The 23382-nt window shown below is 44.2% G+C and overlaps 1 protein-coding gene across 3 annotated transcripts in view; it reads left to right on the top strand.

Moving 5' to 3' along the window:
- Nucleotides 1–23382, top strand: part of PRUNE2 (prune homolog 2 with BCH domain) — a 278110-nt gene that overhangs the window by 235496 nt on the left and 19232 nt on the right. The window contains exons 13-14 of one of the 3 annotated variants that reach the window (XM_068236677.1): nt 7665–7700; nt 13043–13078. In XM_068236677.1, the coding sequence (XP_068092778.1) occupies nt 7665–7700; nt 13043–13078 (72 nt within the window). The remainder of the gene's footprint in view (nt 1–7664; nt 7701–13042; nt 13079–23382) is intronic. The other 2 variants (XM_068236688.1, XM_068236694.1) reach the window with 2 other exon arrangements.

The raw sequence follows: 23382 nt of genomic DNA, 5'->3' as shown, positions 1-23382 counted from the left end.
ATATCTTCACACATTATCAATTAAGTGATTTAAGGCACCAGCAAGCAAGAAAATACTCAGCATAATTTTGACCAAACTTTTTTCCCTACTTTGGCCTTGATTCACTAACCAGCGCTAAGCTGGTTAGTGTGCCTTAATACCTAGTGGGGTGGTTTGCGCCCACTCATCTCGCACAGCAGCATGCACAGCGCGGTGCGCCGGTAATAGGGCACGGTGCGACGATAACATCACACTCACTGCCCTGTAAATGTCGCACCCATGTGCCGAAAACAGTGCATTGGGTGCCCCCGTAGCGGCGCATTGATGCGCCGTTTCGGGGGCTACATTCTGCTGTGCGCGATGTAGCTTTGTATGGCTATTAGTGCCCGCACAGCTACTTTTCGGGCATTAAGTGGCTTTTCACTCTGGCGCTAACACTTAGCGCCGGTTAGTGAATCAAGCCCATTGTTGATACTTTTTCAATTACAGGATGCTGAAAAGTTTTTTTAAATAGAAAATGAAAATTGATCTTCTAGGAGAAAACCAAGGAGAAAAAGGGAATTGAATAAGAGCCCTTTTCAAACTAGTTGTGGGTCAGTGGCTGAAAATACTATGCCTTGTAGACATGCAAGACAGTTCTTGGCCAAGGCTTGTCAGGGCAGTTTCTGCCTAGAGCCCAGTGTGTCTACACTGCCCCCTTCAATCAGCTTGGTGGATCAACTCAGCCGAGCACAAGCTGGCGGCATTCTTCTCTTACCTGCCCACTCCGCCATGTGCTGCACCATCAGCCCTCCGCTACCACACATAGCAACAGAACACATCATCACTAGCCTGCAGGTTTGTGGTGCATCTGTACAGCCTTCGCTCTGAGCTCTGGACTGAGGAATAGAGTTCTGATCCCTGCCACTGCCAGGCAACACACCTAATATGTATGTAAGATGCTTTAGAGATACATGATTAGCAGGATAGCTGGGCAATGGGCATAGTTTTAAGTTCACATTCCTCTCACTAGTGTCCCCTCAAGTCTCTATATAATGTAGCAGCAAAGTTTTTAAATCACAAGAACTGTGGAGACATTTTAGGGTCTGTTTCCACCAGCTACAGATTTGCAGTGTTTCCCCGCATGTGAGCTGCATCTGGAAACGCTGCCTGTCTGTAACATGGCTCGCCATCCAGATGGCACTTCAGTGCGAATCTGGATGGCATGCTGTCAATTTATGAAGCATGCGGCAGAATGCTAAGCCATGCATGTGACTCGGGCTGCGACTACAGCAGCAGAACGGGAGCCTTGGCTGAATTGGAAACTGCTGTGGCTCCCAGTGGAAATAAGCCCTTACTGATCAGCCTTTGTGACTCACTACAAAGGTTTGTAATCTGAATCTACTTCCAGCAAAGAGGCAAGTTACTATTTTTAGGTGTGCCATTAGTGAAATAATAGAATCAGGAAGAACCAGTAAAAAAGCATTCTGTGTCCAGCGAGTCAGATTTCATTTCCCAGTCAGCTTTAGCATAGGAACAGGTGTACATATTGTACATATCTATACATTACATCGAAACATTGAGACAGACCTATTTCTCATTGTTGAAGAGACTAGCCTTTAGCTATTCTGGCATGTATAAAAACACATAATACAATAGGAGAGTTACACTGTAACGTTTAAAAAGAAAAGAAAAAAAAGTGGACAGTCTTGCATATCGCCTTTGTCCTGTGCTATGTTTAACCACCTGAAATATGACAAAAATTGTGCACGCATATATCACTAGTAGAGCATACACTCAGGTATGATGTATCAGTGGTAGGGTATATAGATAGGTCAAAATACATTTATTTATGCGTTTTTTTAAGGGCAGGTTCACACTGCAAGAGCTTTTTTTTTAGTGGTAGTGATCTGAAAAGCTCTTGGCAGTGCAATGCTATGGGAGATTTTTCCATGTTCAAGTGAGAACACACACATAGCATTTGAGGCTGGGGTGAAGACAATACAAAGTCAGTGTGATTTAGGATTAGATGTTATTGTTGAGTATTCTGTGTAGGTCAAGAGGTTAGACATACTGGCTAGGGTTAAGAGGTTAGCATTGGGTGTTACAAAGTGGGTTCCATCAGGAAAGGGATTCATGTCAAGAGCACTTTTACACTGTTAAGGAGGTTTAAGGGAACCTTAACTGAGATTTTAAAAAAAAGTTTCTCTTACCTGGGGCTTCCCCCTGCCCCCTGCAGATGTCCTCTGCCTGCGCCGTCACTCACCGATCATCTAGTCCCCTGACATGGCTCAGTTTTGTTTTTAGCAGTGCGCCTGCACGGCTATGGCTGCGTGTGCCCTCCATCATGTTCCCGTCCCTGTGGCCGTCTTGCGCCTGTGCAGTACGTGTATAAACAAAACTGAGCCAGGCGGGGTACCTGATGATTGGTGAGTGACAGCGCAGGCACAGGACGTCTGCAGGGGGCTGGGGAAAGCCCCAGGTAAGTTAAACTTTTATATCAGTTAAAGGGAACCTGAAGCGAATAAAATTATATAAAATAAACACATAACATAGCTGCAAATGAATATTACATACTAACCTCACCGTCAGTTCATCTCAGAAGCTTACCATTTTCTTCTTACAGAGATTCCTTCCAGTTCTGACAATCTTTTGTCAGAACTGAAATATGCCAGTTGCTGTCAGTTATATATCAGCCGCTGTCAGTTACAACTGAATGTGCAAGGTAATGTCCATGCTTCCCTATGGCTCAAGTGGGTGATATTACAGTTTAACAGAAAGCTGTTATGGGGCAATGGCCATTTTTAAAATGTAGGACGGAGAATTCCTTTGATCACAGTGGACAAATGGGACGCAGGAGAGGAGAAAGAGATTGAGGAGTAGACTACACGGGAGGTAAGTATGAGCTGTGTATGGTTATTTTGACTTTTTATTGTCCGATCAGGTTCTCTTTAAGGTTCCCTTTAAGGTCAGGCAATGGGAAGGAGTTTAAAGAGGAACTCCAGTGAAAATAATGTAATAAAAAAAGTGCTTCATTTTTACCATAATTATGTATAAATGATTTAGGCAGTGTTTGTTCATTGTAAAATCTTCCCTCTCCCAGATTCACATTCTGACATGTATTACATGGTGACATTTTTACTGTGGGCAGGTTATATAGCTGCTCCTAGCTGTTTTGGCTGTTGCAGACAGCTATAAACAGCCATTTCCTGTCTGTGAACATTGTTACATTGTGGCAGTTTGCCCAGAGTACCGCGGTATTCAGAGCCTCTTGTGGGAGGGGTTTCAGCACAAAATCAGTCATACAGCGCCCCCTGATGGTCTGTTTGTGAAAATCATTATATTTCTCATGTAAAAGGGGGTATCAGCTACTGATTGGGATAAAGTTAAATTCTTGGTCGGAGTTTCTCTTTAAGTTGGGTGTTGGCAGTTAGAGTTAGGTGTTAGAAATTGTGAATTTTCCAATTATTATGGGGATCAGTAACATGTAGCCAAACTGAGAGAAGAGAAGAGAAATGATGCGGTACTAACGCGGTAATCCCAGAAGGCCTGTTTTTGGCTTTGTGGTGCCGCTAATCTGCAGTGTGAAGCTGGCCTAGAGATGAAGCTTTAGGCACTCACAGTTTTCCTTTTTCTTGACACCAACAAATTTAGTAAACAGGTTTTTTTTTTGTTTTGTTTTTTTTTATGAAGAATTTTGGCCTTACCCCAGTATCCCCAGTATTTTATAGTTTATGTTTCTCTAATAAAATATTTTATATTGAATATTACTTGTATATGCATTTGCACATGACTCACACCAACATCTATAAGTAATCATTTTTGAGGCACAACATTCCTTGTGGGCTGTAAAAGTTACTCCCCTCCGCATTTTTTGATATAATTATCTCGTAAGTGTTATTGCCCAATCGCAGTATTTTAACTCTTATGCATTACACTGGGAATTTTGGTTGAGCCTTTTTATATCATACTAGAAGATCAAGTTAAAGGGAAAATGAAGTGAGAGAAATACAGAGGCTGCCATCTTCATTCCCTTATAATCAGTGTCAGTTGCCTGACTTCTGTTCTGATTATCTGCCTCCAACACTCAGAGCCGGGACAAGGTCCTCCAGCACCCAAGTCTTAGACACCAAAGTCCGCCCCTCCATCCCTCCCACCCCAGTCGTCACACACTGATTGCTATTAGACTAAGAGGGCCACAGGGCCCACAACCTCCCCAACACCTTAATACAGGCTTTCTCAACCAGGGTTCCCTGGAACCCCAGGGTTCCTTGAGGACTCTGCAGGGGTTCCTTGGCATTTTACCCCATCGTGAGGGAAGTATACTAGAACACAGTGTAATAGGTGGTACTGTAACAAGAAGCACTAAATTGAGGGGTCAGGAGACAGAATAATGAGTGGCAGTGTAATAGGATGTAGTGAAATTAACAGCCTAACCTGCTTTTAAAGACCATGCCTCCTGAAAAATAAATGTAGGGGTTCCGCAAGATCAAAAAATTGTTTGCAGGGGTTCCTTGAGATCCAAAAGTTATTACAGGGTTCCTCCAGGGTAAAAAGGTTGAGAAAGGCTGCCTTAATATCTAGTTATCTGGCGTGCAGTCACTGCCATGTATCCCCTTTTCTTATTTCTTTCTTCTTCAAACACAATTAGGAATGACAGCTGAATGAATTCCGCGCCCCCTCCTACACTACGCCCTGAGGCTGGAGCCTCTCCAGCCTATGCCTCGGCCCGGCCCTGCCAACACTGTCCTAGAATGAGCATGCAGATCAGATGTTTTGTCTCTGGGCTGACTGTATTGGCTGCATACTTCTTGCAGGTGTGTGACTCAAAAACAACTAGCTGAAAGCTCAGCATGACAGCCAGGCAACTTAGCATTAGTTATAAAGGAATGAAGACAGCCTCTCTATTTCTCTCACTTCAGGTTACCTTTTAAATTGTATGCAAAGACACTGCGAGTGTGATTTCAAAATGGATATCAACAAAATCCAGTCATGATTGGAAATTCCAGAGTAGACTGTACTTTAATTCAATTTAAGTCAATTCCTGTTTGTTACATTTGCAATGAAACACATACACACAGCCCAAATCAGTCATTATTGTGATACAATGTTGCAGCCTCAGCCTCAATGTGCTGCCTATTCGGACCGTCTCTTCCATCCGCAGGACTGATAACTTTATTCATACCAGTTCCATTGAACACATTGTTCACGTATACAGCAATAATAACTTTTCAGCTGACATGTTGATAGATGTCCAACTACAAATGGAATGTTTGGTGAATTTTCAATGTTACATTGGAGTTCTGTTATCATATAAACTCTCTTAGCTGTTGACATGAGCTTCAATTACACTCTAACAATTGTAAAGTTTTACAAGCTGTCTTTTCTTCCCAGGGAAGGAAGAAAAAGGCTTATACGTGACCTAGATTGTTGTTCCATACAGGATATTTTATTACAAGATAGTAACAGAACTAATATTATAGGCCAGAGCATAACAGGACTTTTTGTATTTTTTGGTAGGTAGAATCTAGATACAGGAAATGAATTTAAAACTACAGAAACTGTTTAAGGCAGCTGCATGACATTGTCTCTGTGTGTGTTTTCTGTTTGCCGTAGCGTGCAATAACATATAAGATTTCTGTTTGTACTGTTATTTGTTATTGTTATTTAGACTGTGATGGATTTCTGTATGCTGAGTGTTAAATTGACCTCATGATCATTACATTCTCTCAATGTTTGACTTTTTTATGACTACTTTGCATGACCGCTCTCACCTTATCCTTCCTTAATGTATTCACCTCTGTGAGGGGACTATCCCTAGCCTCTTTTGTAGAACGCAGATAACCTTAGACATAAGTCAGTATGTCGTCAATAGATAGCAGTAAGTGTCAAACAACCCTTGTTTTAGTGTGCAAGCATACATGTGCAATTTTATGTGGTTCTCCTGATGCCATGTTTATACCATGCATGGTTCTATGTAGAAACTAAAGTACAAAGCAAGGGGCCTTACTGCAGTGTTCATAGGGTTGGAAGGCCATATCTCAGTGATAGACACATTCCTCTCATTCATTCTTGTGGAAACAAGGGGACAAGGTGATAAACAGTCACCCTTACTTATGGGTAGAACTAACACTTATTTTGTTTCCAGAAAGGAGCATTGGCTAATGTGTTCCTTGTACATATTGATGGAAGTGCCAGTATCCACACCCTGCACGCTTTATCAGTGACATCATTTCCTGCATACCAAGTGTAGAAAATCCAACCTATTCAATGCCATGCCCAATGTGCCTTCAATGCAAACCCTATATCAGTCGGCATTGATTTACTCAAACCCACATTGTGCCCCTCTTGCCACCCCTCCCTCAGTTCTTCCACTGAAGTTTAGTACAAGTGTCTGGTGGTGAAAATATGTGAGAGACACAACAAAAAATTGAAAGGGCAGTGAAAGAGCCATGGACAATATGGCACCCCCCCCCCCGCAAATGAAATGTATATTAACCACATTCACTACTATAGTTATAGCTATACTCTTAGCTCAGTGAATAGGCTTCCTACATTTCTTTTTCCAGTTAGCTTAATAAGCATTTTCCTGTGTCACCATTAAACTATGAACACACACTAGATTGTCATTTTTCTCTCTAACCACAGTAGTAAGGGCCTGAATCTTAACATAATAGTCAGACCATTTACCGAACCTCAGTAAGTTCCTAATTTTAAATTGGGTAGTAAGGTCACATCCCTAACCTTCATATTATAATCCCATCTCTAACCTTGTTCCTAAAGAGAACCCATGGTGAACCTTGGGCCAAAATTTATATAAATACCTAAGGAGAGTGAAGAATCTGGATCCTCCAGAGGCTTCCCACGCTGTCCTCTGGTCCTCCGCCGCTGCCGGGGACCCTCCTGCACATAGCAGCTGCACTCCTCTTCATGCACAAGCATGGCTGCACCTGTGCAGTAGCACAGAGCCGCTCATGCATGTGCACCTCCGGCTAACTGCGCAGGCATGGCCCTGCTCGCCCAAGTGCAGTACAGCCACACTCATGCTTGAAGAGGAGCGCGGTCACAAATGTGGAATCTGACAGGAGTGTGTCAGATTCCTTTGGGGGGGGGGGGGGGTCTGGGCTCAGCACTGAGGACCGGAGGATGGCATGGGAAGCCTCTACAGGATCCAGAGGCTCCCCCCTTTTAGGTAAGTATTTCAATTTTGAGCCAAGGTTTTCCTTAGGTAAGGTAAGGTTCCTTAGTAAGGTCACAGCTATGATCTTGATAACAAAGATCACATCTCTCAACTTGGTAGTAAATTCCATCTCTTGTCTTTGCGGTAAGGTCTCACCTTGATCCTTGATAGTATAGCCTGATTTCTAACAGTGATAGTAAGATCATATCTCTCACTTTTGGTAGTAAGGTCACATTGAAATCATACTTTCACAGTAACCTCACATCTCTGATGTTGATAAATAAGATCTCAGCTCTCACCTTGCCAGTAAGAGCCCATCTTTAACCTTAGTAGTAAAGCCTGGTTTCTAACTTAGCTAGAAAGGCTGCATCTCTAACCGTGAAAGTAAAGTGATAGCTCTCACGTTGGAAGTAATCAGAAATCAACTGTGCAGGATCAAACCAGCTTCATACTTCGCCATAGATTTATTTTCATAGTCATACAACATCTCACTCACACTCCCACTCAATCACTTTTCTTTTGGAAGGTATGAAGAATCAAGATGCTTTCCAAGGAACGTAAGGTAAATTTTAGTTGCCCATTTAGCTTAGCTATCACTAATTGGCTTAAGAATGCTGACTATGTTTGGTTTGTGCTTTTAGTGTGGATGTATACCTGCATGATTTATGTATGCAGTTAAGTTTATTGTAAGGTAAAAAAAAAAAAACTATTACAGATGAACCCTATATAATCCTGAAACATCAGTGGCTGCAACCTCTGCTTTTAGGGTAATTTGGAGCTTTTCCCATGCAGTTAGCATGTTTTCCAAATCCCTTTTGCTTTTTTGCTTGGTTACTCCTGCTTGATTAGGCTTCAGGCTGAAGAACTTGCTGCAGCCACTCTGATCCATGACAGCTAATTAGTATGAGGTAGATATTTGTTTAAGGAAATGATTGAGGGACTTTCAGACACATCATACAGAGTAGATGAGCAGCTGACAGATGTTCCTATATTTAGCCTGTTAACTCAGAAAGCAGAAGTAATACCAATATGGCTTGACTGGGCATAGTTAGTTAACTTTGAGCACTCGTTATTTTTGGCTTTATTTTGCTATAACATAAGCAGGGAATTCAGTAAAAGCAAACAGTGCAATATACCAAAAAATAACCATGTATTCAGACCAAGGCTCATCAAAAAGTTCCCACACCCAGAGCCTAATTTAATCCAGAGATCTCCAAGCATCTCCCTTGAAGATATCATAAATGACCCACCAAATCTAAATATGATATATGGTCAGGAAGTATTTTATAATCTCACTTGAGGCATATCAGATTAAAGTCAAGGTTGCTGAGAGGCTTTATAAATGAGTTGTTGTGTAATAGAAGTAGCACGCGGCATCCACACCAAGAGTTAAAAAAAAATCATTGTGACAGCCTGGGTATTTTATTTTGAAGTTTCCACTGTGAGCAGTTGTCCATAATCTGTACTTTCACTTTCTCACACATAATACACAAAAACGAAATTTACAGACAAGATATACGGGTAGCCTAGCTGTGCAATGTCTTTTGAAATGTGTGAAAAGGTGAGGATGGAGTTGGATAAACTCTTCACAGCTGTGTTTAACTAAATAAATACTTTTTTTCTGTCTTCTCAGGTAAAACCTAGAAAATGTACATTATACAAATTATGAGTTAGGAGAATAGGACCCTGCCCAAAGGAGGTTATAATCAGCCGATTACATATAAGGCCTGATCCAATTCACTTTTTCTCCAAAGTTTTCTCCTAGGTGATATTTTCCCATCTTATCAATAAAATTGCCGTTTAAGTCACCAGCAAGAAATAAAAACAACACGTTTTCACATACTTTTTAGTACTTTTTCAAGTGCAGAGTGCTGAAAAATTATTTTAAACAGAAAATGAAAAATGATCTCCTAGGAGAAAACTTAGGAGAATAAGTGAATTGGATCAGGCCTATTGTCTGTAGGTATATTTGTTTAGCTTGGTCTCTGCCTTTCGGCATGTCTTGACATTTTCGCCTGACTTGACATTTTTGAAGAAAATATAATGACTTTTTGCAAAATACACATTTTTGCAAAAACTAGAAGTTCTTGAAAATAAAATTTCTCGTGCCCATTGACATCAGTGCATTTGGTGAAAAATGTGTTTTTTCATGCTAGCCCATACATTTTCACACATATTATAATTTATGTGAAAATGTGTCTTCTCATGCCTGTAGGTTTCAATGCATTTGGCAAACATGTATTTTTGCATGCCCATATATTTTAGCGAATATTTTCATCTGTGCAAAAATGTGACATTTTTGTGAAAACAATGGTTAAGTGAAAATGGCCATATTTGCTCATCACTGGATTTGTATAAACAACCTTACATTTGACTGCGAACTAAGAACACCATAACTCATTAAATGCATTCCTTACCCAATAAGATTATACAAAAAAGACTAGTGAGTATGTAATCATTTCAAAGGTTAGTAAAACAGAAAGATATATATATAAAAAAAGCTGGGGATGGGGGGGGGGGGGGGGGTAATATATGAAATATAACACTAGCCAAACACTCCACAAAGCTGACTTCAAAAATTATAAATATTTTTCCACAAAGTTGACTTAAAAGTCATTAATATTTTGGTATGTAAAAAAAAAAATAGCAGGTGGAGACTGCTAGGACAGGACCTGAAGTGTGCACTATTTATGTGCCTTATTCTGAAAAACAACTTGGAATGTAAACCTTCCGAGAATAGGCAGGTATTATATGAAATAGAACACTAGCCAAACAGACAAATGAACAGGCTTGGTGGGTTGTCCCGCAGCTCCCAGGATACCAGGAAAAGAAACAGGAGCCAATAGTGCAGACTGTCAATAACACCTTATAGGATGGGGATCAGGTGTTATACTCACGTTTTGTAAGTTGCAGGAACAGGCAACCACTTCCCATGCATACAGAAGAATCCTGCTTGGGGTATCCACCCCTGGTGGTCGCACTCCTGATCATTAGGTTCCTTGATGTTGGGAGTACTAACAGACAGACTTTCAATCAGGGGGAGACACTAAAAACAACAACCTTAGAAATAGGGTGTAGATTATAAAAACTTTAGGGAGAAGGTGCCCAGTAAATACTTTTAGTTTCAAAGGTTTTTTTTATTACATTTACAAAGAGATAACATACCTAGGTAGGCCACAACATAACTCCATCTAAAGTGACACTGAAGCAAAAAAAAAAAAACTTCTGATATAATGAATTGTATGTGTAGTACAGCTAATTAATAGAACATTTGTATCAAAGAAAATAGTCTCATATTTTAGATATATAGCTTTTATTTATAACTTTACATAGTTCTGTCATATTTGCAATTTACAAACCATACTCTGTATTTTAAACTATAAAACAAGAAGAGCTAATTACTCTTTGATGTACAAGTGCTCCAGAAAACAGCACTGTAGCCAACCCAAGTTGGGTCGGAGAGCTCAGAGCAGCTCTTTTGCATAGATAACTGAAGTTTCTTAACTCTTCCTGTACTGGGAACAACCGGATAATCATTTTTTTCTACTAATGCTCTATTACTTAGCTATACTACCCATACAATTCATTATATCATAAGTTGTTTTTTTTTCCGCTTCAGTGTCACTTTAAACAGAGCAAAATAACAGTGTGTAACAATACAGACTAAAAATGAAAATACTTTTAAAGGTCAAAACAGAGAGTGATGGGTTGGCCTACCTCTCTAGAAGAATGAGCCAGTCGTATAACAGCTACTAGAAAATAAATGTATTGCACAATGGCTAAACGTTTCCCAGATTGACCCTGCTTCTTTAGGTCAGTAACATGTTGCCACTTGGCACAATTTGTTATGCCAAGCGGAACAGATTTTATCTTTGCCGTAGCAGTGATCTGGCTGGCTCACTCTACAACAGAGACAGGCCAACCTATCACTCTCTATTTTAACCTTTTAGTGTATTTTCTTTTTCTGGGTGCCACTTCCAAAAAGTTGAGACAAATGCCCCGAATGTATGTCATTCTTCTTTAATATGCTAGTCTTGAGATTCAAACACTGCAGCTCTACATAGCGTCGGTGATGGCAACGATGTTTAAAAATTTTTACTTTCTTTGTCACCCCCCCCTCCCCCCCTTTCTGCCTGTTGATTGATTTCCCATTTCTACATGCCACCTAAACATGGGCAGCACAATGGCTAAAGTGAACCTGTAGTGGGCCACTACCTCCTTACCTAGTATAGTATAGAGCCTTACTACCTCAAGAGCACTGGCTACTTCCAAGATTCTAATGAGTCTTAATGTGTCCCAGGAGTTTGGCTGAGCTTTCTTGTTTGAAAGCCCCACCAAGCCCTCTCCTGGACCTGCTATGATTCTTTTATACTTATTTATTTTGCCATGTCCCCTGATGATGTCATCCCCTAGCTGCTGAATAAATATTGAGTCTAGGCAGTAATCACATTGGAAGAGAGAGGAAAACAATACTCATATTGTCACCTAACTTTCAGGTTCTGGTTCAACTGTGGTGCCTTAGGGGCTCAGCTAGGCCTAATTACTGACAGTGTCCATTATGCTGAGGAGAGAGGAAAGCAGAGAGTCAGTACAGGTTTACTTTAAGTTGCTGGGTTACATCATCTTTACTGTTTTTCATTCCCAGCGAGGGGAATTTGCATTGATTTTGTATGTTATTTTCTATGGTGGGTCCACGTGAGTGTTCCAATATTTCCCACATGCCAAAAGCTTTCTAGTATTTCAATTCCCCCCTCCCCCTTCCCCCTCTAGAATGACTGTAGACACAACTACAGTACGACCATTTGCTTGTAAGACCCTTTTGAAGAAGTTGGTTTCCCCATAAAATTGGCTCTAGAGTATAGTAAGGTTTTTACATGCAAGTGTCTTTGAGAGCTAGTGATGGTGTGATTGGCCCAGTGTATTCTGTTAATGAACATTTACTTTGAGACTTCAGTTTGCTTGCAGTTCTGGTATTTTCTGATTTGCATAGGATTATGGGATGCTAAGGTAGAGATCAATTTCTGATTATTAGCCTAGTAAATTGTGCATTACGACATTTATATTATAATGAATGAACATAGTTGGACAAAAGGGTGTTTTTCCGCCTTTTTTTCTATTTTTTTTAATGTATTACATTTGTCTGAACTCCTGTTTGCATTTCATCTATGTTGCCCACCTGTTCATCTTCTGTTACACAACCCACAGCATTGCTCCTCCATATTTTTCATCTACGAGCCCAAAAGGAGTGGTACCTGGCCAGTGTTGTATGTAATGTCAACAAGAAAAACTGACTTCGGCTGCTTCTGGTTTAACACCAACCACAGATCAAACCACATTCACAGCACGCAATATTTGCTGAAAATTCTGTGCGCACACCAGGTAGCATTCCAGTGCCAGAGAGAGTAGTACATTTTTCTGACAAGATATACAAGACTGCACTATAGAATGTATAACCTCCAAATGCCATATAATATATAAACCACATCAGATATCAAATGAAAGATTATTAACTTAATCCAGAGCTTTAATTTCCTACAACATCTTCCTGACTATGGAGGCCCAGAAACTTTGATTGTTTATTTATGTGTGCCTATGTTTATGTTGCATGTCTCAGGTCTGTCCAGAAGTTGTCTAGCACTAAATAAACTTAACAGGAACACAAAGAGCTGATGAGAAAGGGAGTGAAGTGTAGCAGGTGTCAAATAAGGAAATGCAGTGAAGTGTAACACTTTGGTAGGGCTTCAGACTATATCCACAATATAAATGAGATGTAAATTATATAAATATAAATATTTATTCTCCCAAACCTGTCATGGATTTGCTTTGCTGTGCCTTTTTCTTATGTTATGCCTGCTTCTCTCCCTTTTTTATTTTATTTGCATCAATAAATGATTAATAATACAGACTGGATGAAGAACTGAAAGAAAGTGAAGCAGCCAAGTAAGAAAATATTGGTATTAAAGTGTATTTGTGTTGTCCCATGAGTGCATTTAAATAGAAAACAATAGAATGTTTAATGAAAACTGGTACAAAGGATGTTAGGCTGCTGCACACGATGACCAATAGAGTATTTGCTTTCATTCTTCAAACTTTAATAGAGCACAGTCTACTTGTGCATTAGTAGCTTGCATAAAAAACTTCTAGGATGGTGATCAGCTCTGCTAGTGGTTTGGAGTCTGTTCATAACCGGGCAAAACTGCACCGCAGCACACGGTCCCTTCCACCTGATCTATGCACCCTGCCTGTGCACCACCATGCTACTCACTACTTCCTCAAATCAATGCCTCTGTCTCAGGCTCTGACACTGGCTAGGAAACGAAAAGCAACAGCATGCAACTAGCAAAATGATTTTCAAATTGACCGAACTATTACAGTTATAGAGGAAGTTGAAGACACTGTGGTGGGTAGATGGGAGGAGGAACTCATCTTGTGTTTACTGAGACCTGTTTACACTTTTATACTTAGGCTGTGTTCACACGTGTGCGTTATTCTTTTCTTTACAATTTCATTAAAATGGAAACTAAACCAGCTCATCTGCATTAACGATGACATTCACTTGTATACTGTTCCTTAGCGGATTGCAAAATACATTTTAGGAATGGATAACAGTCAATTGGCTAATAGAAAATCTATGCAATCTTCAGCCTTTCGCTTTTAAATCTGTTGTCTAGTCCGTCAAAATTCAGGTAGGCAAACAGTGAGAACCAGACATAAGACCACAAGCAGATCCACCTCTAAGGTTCAGAAGCATAAGCACTGTAGCACATTGCCAATAAATAGGCTTGTTACTGGCTAGGGTTTGTCAAACGTGTACAAAATATTATACTTATTCATTCATTCATTCATTCCTACAGGTCTTAACTATCACAATTTACTTCAATTTTCCAGTGTCCTGTGGTTTAGCGACAGTGATGCCAAAAGGCATATGTGCATCTGTATAGGGGACTGTGTCCATTCAGAACCAGGATAGGGTGTCTGTTAGTTACCATTACGTTCCTTACTTGTACAGTGGTTAAAAAATGTCACTATGCTTGATTAGTACAAGGCCACAGATTGTGTACTTTGTGTTGATGAAACAGGATAGCAGTGTTAACTGTTCCCATCTCAATCAGACTTGCTGTAACTAGGCTGCAAACTACTAACCCATTCCATCTAGTCTTGCAACTCATGTGGCATTCAAGGATCTGCCACAATATTGAACAACTTATTGTTGAGGTGAACAACTTTTATTATGACCTCTGTCAAGTTGTGGAGTATATTAGCCATTTTGAAGGTGATGTGCTGAAAGCAGTAAAAATGAGCAAGTGTCAGGATCTGAACAAGTTTTAGAAAGGACAAAGACTCTCCTACATACTTACACTTGTGGAGTGTTCCCAATCCCAATACATGGTGGTTAGCACCAGGGGCGTAACTAGAAATCATTGGGCCCCCCTGCAAAAATTTGGATGCCCCCACCCCTGGGCACGTTCAGGGCCGTCTTGGGGGCAGAAGGGGTTGCAACATGAGGGAAAAGCATTGGTCACACATCGGCGGAGAGGAGGGACACTCTCCCCCTTCCTCACCTCAAGCTCTCCCCTCAGCGCTCCCCCTCCAGCATCAATCATTGGCAGCAGTGGCAGGCAGGAACACATACCTCCATGTGTTCCACCGTGGAGGTCTGATCTCTAAGTGCCTCACACTACTTCCTGTTTAAATAGGAAGTAGTGTCAGAGACTTAGAGTGCAGAACCTCCGGCGCGTGGAACGCATGAAGGTATGTGTTCCTACCTACCCACCGCGTGCTGCCACTGATTGATGCTGTAGGGGGAGCACTGAGGGGAGAGCACGAAGTGAGGGGGGGAGTGTCCCTCCTCTCCGCCGATGTGTGGCCAATGCTTTCTCCTCATGCTGTGACCCCTCCTGCCCCCCAAAAAGCCCCCCTCCCGCTACCACCCCCCCTCGGGGCAGACCCTATTGTTACGCCAGTGGTTAGCACCTACCAAAAGTGATCCAAGGAAGCATATCTGGTGAACCAGCAACAGTGTCTTTTTGTTTATTAGTGTCCGAGGCTCATTTAGGAGCAAAGTTAATTTTGTTTCCCTGGGGGCACATACGTCCTTTGTTATACCCCTGTCTATATTTCTTGAATTGGGTCTGACAGAGGTCCATCCTCTTTGAGCTCTTTTGCTGAACTAACAGGCTGCTGCAGCTCCTCATCTATGTATAGATTCAACTAGGTAGGACATGCAGCGACGAGGTGCAGCCAAGACCATAAATAGTGTCTCCTGATCTCTGCTTGAATATTTATTATTTTCCCTCATTCTAGGGTTGTAATTTGACTCTCTATATTTGCTGTATTACTTCTCATGCCTCTACAGAAGTGTTGACAGCGTCTGAAAATTTCGAGTTACAGGAGACTACTTATGGGTCAGTTTTGTAATGTTAACAGTGATAATGAAAACAGTGAATTTAGAACTGAATTCAGCAATGCAAGGGAAATGCATTACTGACCAGAGCTTCTATTTAAAGAGACTCTGTAACATACATTAAAAAAAAACCCTCTGGGGGATACTTACCTCGGGAGGGGGAAGCCTCAGGGTCCCAGTGAGGCTTCCCCCTCCCCTGTAGGTTCAGGGAATCCAGCACTGCTCCCTCAAAAAACCCCTAATCCTGCCCCGACAAGCCTGACAAAGCTTGATATATTTACCTTGCCGGGATCCAGCGCAGGCGCAGTAGCAGCTAGGCGGAAATAGCCGAGCCCGATCGTATCCACTCTTTTGCGCAGGCACAAAAGGACTCGCGCCTGTGCAGTAAACCGGATCGGTCGGGTTCGGCTATTTCTGCCTTAACCCAAATGAAGAGCAGCTAGTGCACCTGCGCAGGATGGCGGTAGGTAAAAATTTACCTCACCACAATTCCGGGAGTCCTGGCAAAGCAACGGAGGGATGGAGGAGGATGGGGAAGCCTCCTTAGGATCCAGAAGCTTCCCCCTCCCGAGGTAAGTAACCCCCAGGGGCCCTTTTTTTCCTTACAGATTTTCTTTAAGATGTTTGGAGCATACTTTATTATAAATAAACAAATAATAATAATTCCTATATTTGTATAGCGCTTTTCTCCTGCCGGATTCAAAGCGCTTGCGAGGCAGCCACAATAGCACACTCAGTAGGCATTAGCAGTGTTAGGGAGACTTGCCCAAGGAACTCCTTACTGAATAGGTGCTGGCTTACTGAACAAGCAGAGCCGAGATTCAAACCCAGGTCTCCTGTGTCGGAGGCAGAGCCCTTAACCAGTAATGACCAGTTTAATAGATTTAAAAGAGTGCCCTAGTGTGCCTTTTTATACAGTAGATCAGAGTAACCAAGCAGCTTAGGGTGACCCAAACCACTAGGAATGTATAGGGGGATAAAAGAGACTGAGAAGGCCCCATACTAATAAGCAATGCTTGGTGGAATTTGCCTTCTTAAAACAGAAGGAAATTTGCAATAATTCAGCTATACCTGCAGCACTACTAAATATGCAAATTACCCCTTTTCGCCCTTGTAAGCAAAGCAAGTATCCAGAACCGCTGGTGTATAGCAAGCCTATAGCTTTAAATATTACAAAGCCACACCAATCCCACATGTAGACAGCCTGTTTCGAGATTTTTGGCCCTCATCAGTACATGGTAGGGATTGACATGGCTGTATGAGATAGGGCTTGGACTAGTACAACAGAGTAACCAAGCAGCTCAGGGTGACCCAAAACACAAGGAATGTATAGGGGGATAAAATAGACCGAAAAGCCCTAATAAAGCCCTACTAATAAGCAATGCTTGGCGGAATTTGCCTTCTTAAAACAGAAAGAAATTTGCAATAATTCAGCTATAAGTGAACATATGTGGATACACAATGCACCACTACTGAATATGTAAATTAGACAGTAGATGTCAGGGACTTGTATCGGTCCAGTTGCTGCCTCCCAGGCCACATGATGAAACATTAAAGCTTATAGCCTGTGATTCGGTACTGCAATAGTGCCGTCTAGCAGAGCTCAATGAAGCAGTGGCCAGTGCAGCACATTAAGCTGCAGAATTAAAGGAAAGCTTAACTATATAACCAACACAGACAAACAAAATACTGAGCTACATATCCCACATCACTTATCCTCTTAAGAAGGTTTCCATAGGAAGTTGAATTGAGTGCCATCTTGTCTATTCCTGGTACTGGCTACTGGAGGTGATAAGAGTTATGGGTTAGTACTAAAATGGTTACTGCAAGCACAGGGAATTTTTAGGTAAAAAAGGGGAAAGTAAATTGTAAAAGGGCCAAATTATGCAACGGGGTCAATGACACATATTTGCGCCTGTGTCTGTATGTCTGTGTGGGTGTAGTGTACAGACACACACACATAATGATTTAAGAACTTAAAGAGGAACTTTAGCAAAAGGGGAAAAATAAATCAATACATTGCAAAGTGAGAAGTTAAAGAATGGAATAGAGGTCACGAAATGATTGATACTTGCCCTGTAATTTGTTCATTTTGTTTGATCCACAATCAGCCTGCACATAATCATCTTTACTACTGGCAGAGGGGGGGGGGGGGGTTGCAAAAAGCCTATGCGTATAGAAATATGACTCACTGAAGGTAAAAAAAAAAAAAACTTGACTGTATTTATAATTGCATAAAAGATGATTTCTGGCTTTCATTATAGCTGACCACGCCAATAACTTACCACTTTGCCATCATTAGTAATTCATTTGGCAAGTTTTTGTGTATCGTCTAACAGCTTATGTAGCTACACTCCCTGTCTGTCTGGTGACTAGTGCTCTGGCTATACTTTAGTGGTAAATCCTTTACCCTATTACTGCCTCTTCCAAGTCATTTAATTGTCAGTGCCTTGCATAGCCATTTTCCAGACATTGTACACATGCTGAGTATTGTATGATATTTTCCATTATGATATCATGGGAGCTTTAAAAACAAACAGAAGTCAGTGCCTGTGAACATCTTTATAATTCTGCATGAAAGTAATTCAACTATTTAAGCATATAGGAAAAAAATCATTAGCCACATGTCTTGCATCATTTAACTCTATGGGAATTAATTGTGGAATTAATTGTTTTGTTTTTCTATTGCTTTTCGGCTGTAAAATGTGTAACCCGTATGAAACCACTTGCACCAGGCTCCGGCTGAGTGGAATCCACCAGACACTGACTCACATGAAATTATCAAAGATTTATTTGCAACCGAACAGTGGTCATGGTAATTGTTATCAGCCAAAACACTTCAATGTCAAAAGACTCCTCCCTTGCACATCAAAGGTCAAAAATACACAATATCTAGTCTTCACAGCCGGTGCACCGGTAAAACCTGCGGAAGGAAATGGTTAGTTACACAGAAATTATAGTGAGCTACAATAGGTCTTCTTACACAACAATCAACCACTTTACAGCATATACAGATCACAGTACCAATGCTGGGCATTGGCTGGGGAAAGGGTTGGTCTACTGAGCAATTCAGTCCAGTACCTAATCAGTTCTCAGTCCCTTGCAACCAAGTCCAAGCTATATTGCTCAGCAAAACCTTGGGGGAAACTCGTGACAGTTTGCAGTATTGTACGGAATAGATGACAGTTCATTGGTTGGTCCAGTCAGGACATTCACCTTGCTCCAAGATCTTGTAGACTCTTTAGGTTGTATTTGTAGCACTCAATACACTTTACTTTGAATACCTCTCCTTTGGATTGGGCTCCCCAAAATAACAAACAAAATAAAATATAAATCAAATAATCAACAAGGGTTAAAGCAAAATAAAGAAAATTAAATATAAAGTGACCGATGCACCCCACTCGATTGGTATGTTGTTTATTGTACAAATCGGTCAGTACAGATTCTCTTTAACCCTGAAACCCCCAAAAAAGTTTGACTTACCTGGGGCTTCCCCAAACCCCCAGCAGCCATCCTGTGTCGTCGCAGCTCCTCGAGTGTCCTCCGTTCCCCTGCCGTGGCTTGGTTTCGTTTTCGGCTGACTGACAGTTGGCCCCCGGCAATGCGTCCTCTTCTTCGCCTTCCCCGCTGTCAAGCGCATCATGCTTTTGGTCCCTATCAGGGATTCCCTGCCTGTGCCCCGCAGTGTGCCTGGATCCCCAGGCGTGCCTTTCCTCCCTCACCCTTGTGTCTCCGGGTCTCCCCCATCCCCCTGTGCAAGCAGCGGCTTACCTCATCCACCATGCCCGCGGAGGTTAAAGACATCCGTCTTCTCCTTCACTCATAATTGACACGTCATTAGAAGCCCAGCACTAGAGGAAGTCGCACAGGGAATCTGCAATCTCCGCAAGGCATGGTGAATGAGGTAAGCTACTGCTGCTGCTCGCATAGGGGGGACCAGAGAATCAAGAAGGAGGGTGGAGAAGCAAGCAGGGGTGAGCCAGGGACACCAGGGACACAGGAGGAGACATGGAGGAGCCAGGCACAGCGGGGACACAAGAGGAGACATGGGGGAGCCACACAGGAGGAGACATGGGGAAGCCAGGCACAGCGGGGACACAGGAGGAGATATGGGGAAGCATCACAGGAAGAGACATGGGGGGCCAGGCACAGCGGGGACACAGGAGGAGACATGGGGGAGCCACACTGGAGGAGACATGGGGAAGCCAGGCACAACGGGGACACAGGAGGAGACATGGGGAGGCATCACAGAAGGAGACATTGGGGCAGGCACAGCGGGGACACAGAAGGAGACATGGGGGAGCCTCACAGGAGAAGACATGGGAAAGCCTGGCACAGTGGGGACACAGGAGGAGACATGGGGGAGCCACACAGGAGGAGACATGGTGAGCCACACAGGAGGAGACATGGGGAAGCCACACAGGAGGAGACATGGGGAGCCAGGCACAGCAGGGACACAGGAGGAGACATGAGGGAGCCTAACAGGAGGAGACATGGGGAGCCACACAGGAGGAGACGTGTGGAAGCATCACAGAAGGGGACATGGGGGGCAGGCACAGTGGGGACACAGGAGGAGACATGGGGAGCCACACAGGAGGAGACATGGGGAGCCAGGCACAGCGGGGACACAGGAGGAGATGTGGGGAGCCACACAGGAGGAGACATAGGGAAGCCAGGCACAGTGGGGACACAGGAGGAGACATGGGGAGCCACACAGGAGGAGACATGGGGAGCCAGGCACAGCGGGGACACAGGAGGAGATGTGGGGAGCCACACAGGAGGAGACATAGGGAAGCCAGGCACAGTGGGGACACAGGAGGAGACATGGGGAGCCACACAGGAGGAGACATGGGGAAGCCAGGCACAGTGGGGACACAGGAGGAGACATGGGGAAGCCAGGCACAGTGGGGACACAGGAGGAGACATGGGGAAGCCAGGCACAGTGGGGACACAGGAGGAGACATGGGGAGCCACACAGGAGGAGACATGGGGAAGCCAGGCACAGTGGGGACACAGGAGGAGACATGGGGGAGCCACACAGGAGGAGACATGGGGAAGCCAGGCACAGTGGGGACACAGGAGGAGACATGGGGGAGCCACACAGGAGGAGACATGGGGAAGCCAGGCACAGTGGGGACACAGGAGGAGACATGGGGGAGCCACACAGGAGGAGACATGTGGAAGCCAGGCACAGTGGGGACACAGGAGGAGACATGGTGAGCCACACAGGAGGAGACATGGGGAAGCCAGGCACAGTGGGGACACAGGAGGAGACATGGGGGATCCACACAGGAGGAGACATGAGGAGCCAGGCACAGCAGGGACACAGGAGGAGACATGAGGAAGCCTAACAGGAGGAGGCATGGGGAGCCACACAGGAGGAGACATGGGGAAGCCAGGCACAGTGGGGACACAGGAGGAGACATGGGGGAGCATCACAAGAGGAGACATGGGGGAGCCAGGCACAGCGGGGACACAGGAGGAGACATGGAGGAGCCACACAGGAGGAGACATGGGGGAGCCAGGCACACCGAGGACACAGGAGGAGACATGAGGGAGCATCACAGGAGGAGACATGGGGAAGCCAGGCACAGAGGGGACACAGGAGGAGACATGGGGGAACATCACAGGAGGAGACATGGGGGAGCCAGGCACAGCGGGGACACAGGAGGAGACATGGAGGAGCCACACAGGAGGAGACATGGGGGAGCCAGGCACAACGAGGACACAGGAGGAGACATGGGGGAGCATCACAGGAGGAGACATGGGGGAGCCAGGCACAGCGGGGACACAGGAGGAGACATGGAGGAGCCACACAGGAGGAGACATGGGGGAGCCAGGCACAACGAGGACACAGGAGGAGACATGGGGGAGCATCACAGGAGGAGACATGGGGAAGCCAGGCACAGCAGGGACACAGGAGGAGACATGGGGGGACATCACAGCAGGAGACATGGGGAACATCACAGGAGGAGACATGGGGGAGACGGGCATAGCAGGGACACAGGAGGAGACATGGGGAGCCACACAGGAGGAGACATGGGGAAGCCAGGCACAAAGGGGACACAGGAGGAGACGTGGAAAGCCAGGCACAGTGGGGACACAGGAGGAGACATGAGGGAGCCAGGCACATCAGGGACACAGGAGGAGACATGGGGGAGCATCACAGGAGGAGATATGGGGGAGCAGGCACAGCGGGGACACAGGAAGAGACATGAGGGAGCCACACAGGAGGAGACATGAGGAAGCCAGGCACAGCAGGGACACAGGAGGAGACATATTGGAGCCACACAGCAGGAGACATGGGGAGACAGGCACAGCGGGGACACAGGAGGAGACATGGGGAGCCACACAGGAGGAGACATGGGGAGCCAGGCACAGCGGGGACACAGGAGGAGACATGTGGGAGCCGCACAGGAGGAGACATGGGGAGCCAGGCACAGCGGGGACGCAGGAGGAGACATGGGGGCGCATCACAGGAGGAGACATGGGGGGGCAGGCACGGCGGGGACACAAGAGGAGACATGAAGAGCCACACAGGAGGAGACATGGGGAAGCCAGGCACAGTGGGGACACAGGAGGAGACATGGGGGAGCATCACAGGAGGAGACATGGGGGAGCCAGGCACAGCGGGGGCACAGGAGGAGACATGGGGGAGCATCACAGGAGGAGACATGGGGAAGCCAGGCACAGCGGGGACACAGGAGGAGACATGGAGGAGCCACACAGGAGGAGACGTGTGTGTCTTAAAGATCTACGTCTTTCTTATCTCAAAATGATTAGGAGACTGAAAAGGACAAAGTGTGTATTTGTATATATTTAAAATTATAATCCTAAGTACAATTATGTTGATAGTAAACTGGTTGTTGTAAAATGTATACTGGTAGCAATGATGATAGCTACGTTTGCATCTCAAAAAATGCACTTGCTCATAAAGCAGGAACAGGAAATACTTGTTCCAAACCTGAAACAATAAACTGTGATAGATTTACTTTTAGATGTACTGGGTCCGTAGTCCTGTTGACCCCTAGCCAGGATATGCATAAATTACCGAGAACGTCTGTTCCTGCTCAGATACAGGAAAGATGACATTCTCTTGGTCAAAAACTGACAACTAATGGAGGACAATGATTATCAGCACATCTAATCATAGGCTTCTCTGTAGCATATTATTTGAGATTAGCTGTCTGTTAACATTAAGCGACCATGGCTGACCAGTAATAATCTCTGGGGATGGGGAATTCCTATCCTACTATTACCCATGTAATTACAATACAAGCAAATTCAATTTCTTGCTCTATATTCAAAGGGAACTCGAGGTGAGGGACATATGGAGGCTGACAGTTTATTTCATTTTAACTCATTAAGGACCGCAGTGATTGAGATCTACACCCTGTTTTGGTGGGCTCTTGGCTGGCCGGGCGTAGATCTCAATCACTGTCCACAGCATGCATCAGCCGCTCCCCGCCGATCGTGCTGCTGAAACCCGACGATTCTTGCCGCATCTCACAGGCTCTGCCTGTCTCTATGACGGCAGAGTCATGTGAGCCGGTCAGGAGCCGATTTCATTGGCTCCTGGCCCTGTCTTTCAATGCAAGCCGTTCCCATAGGCTTACATTGAAAAACAGGGTCAGGAGCCAATAAAAGCGGCTCCTGACCGGCTCACATGACTCTGCCGTCATATAAACGGCAGAGTCTATGTCCTGGGGGTCCCGGCGAGCAGCGATGACCGCGGTTGCGGCGGGTATGTTCGTCGATCCGTCCGGGATTCCATCGGGATTGGGCCAGCGGTCTCTAGTCCTTAAGTGCCCAGAGACCGCTGGTCCTTAAGTGGTTAAAC

Source organism: Hyperolius riggenbachi, chromosome 1 (genome assembly GCF_040937935.1).
Source record: "Hyperolius riggenbachi isolate aHypRig1 chromosome 1, aHypRig1.pri, whole genome shotgun sequence".
In the NCBI taxonomy this organism is placed as follows: Eukaryota; Metazoa; Chordata; class Amphibia; order Anura; family Hyperoliidae; genus Hyperolius; species Hyperolius riggenbachi.
The sequence above is the reverse complement of the archived record's forward strand: the minus strand, read 5'-3'. Positions and strand labels throughout refer to the sequence as shown.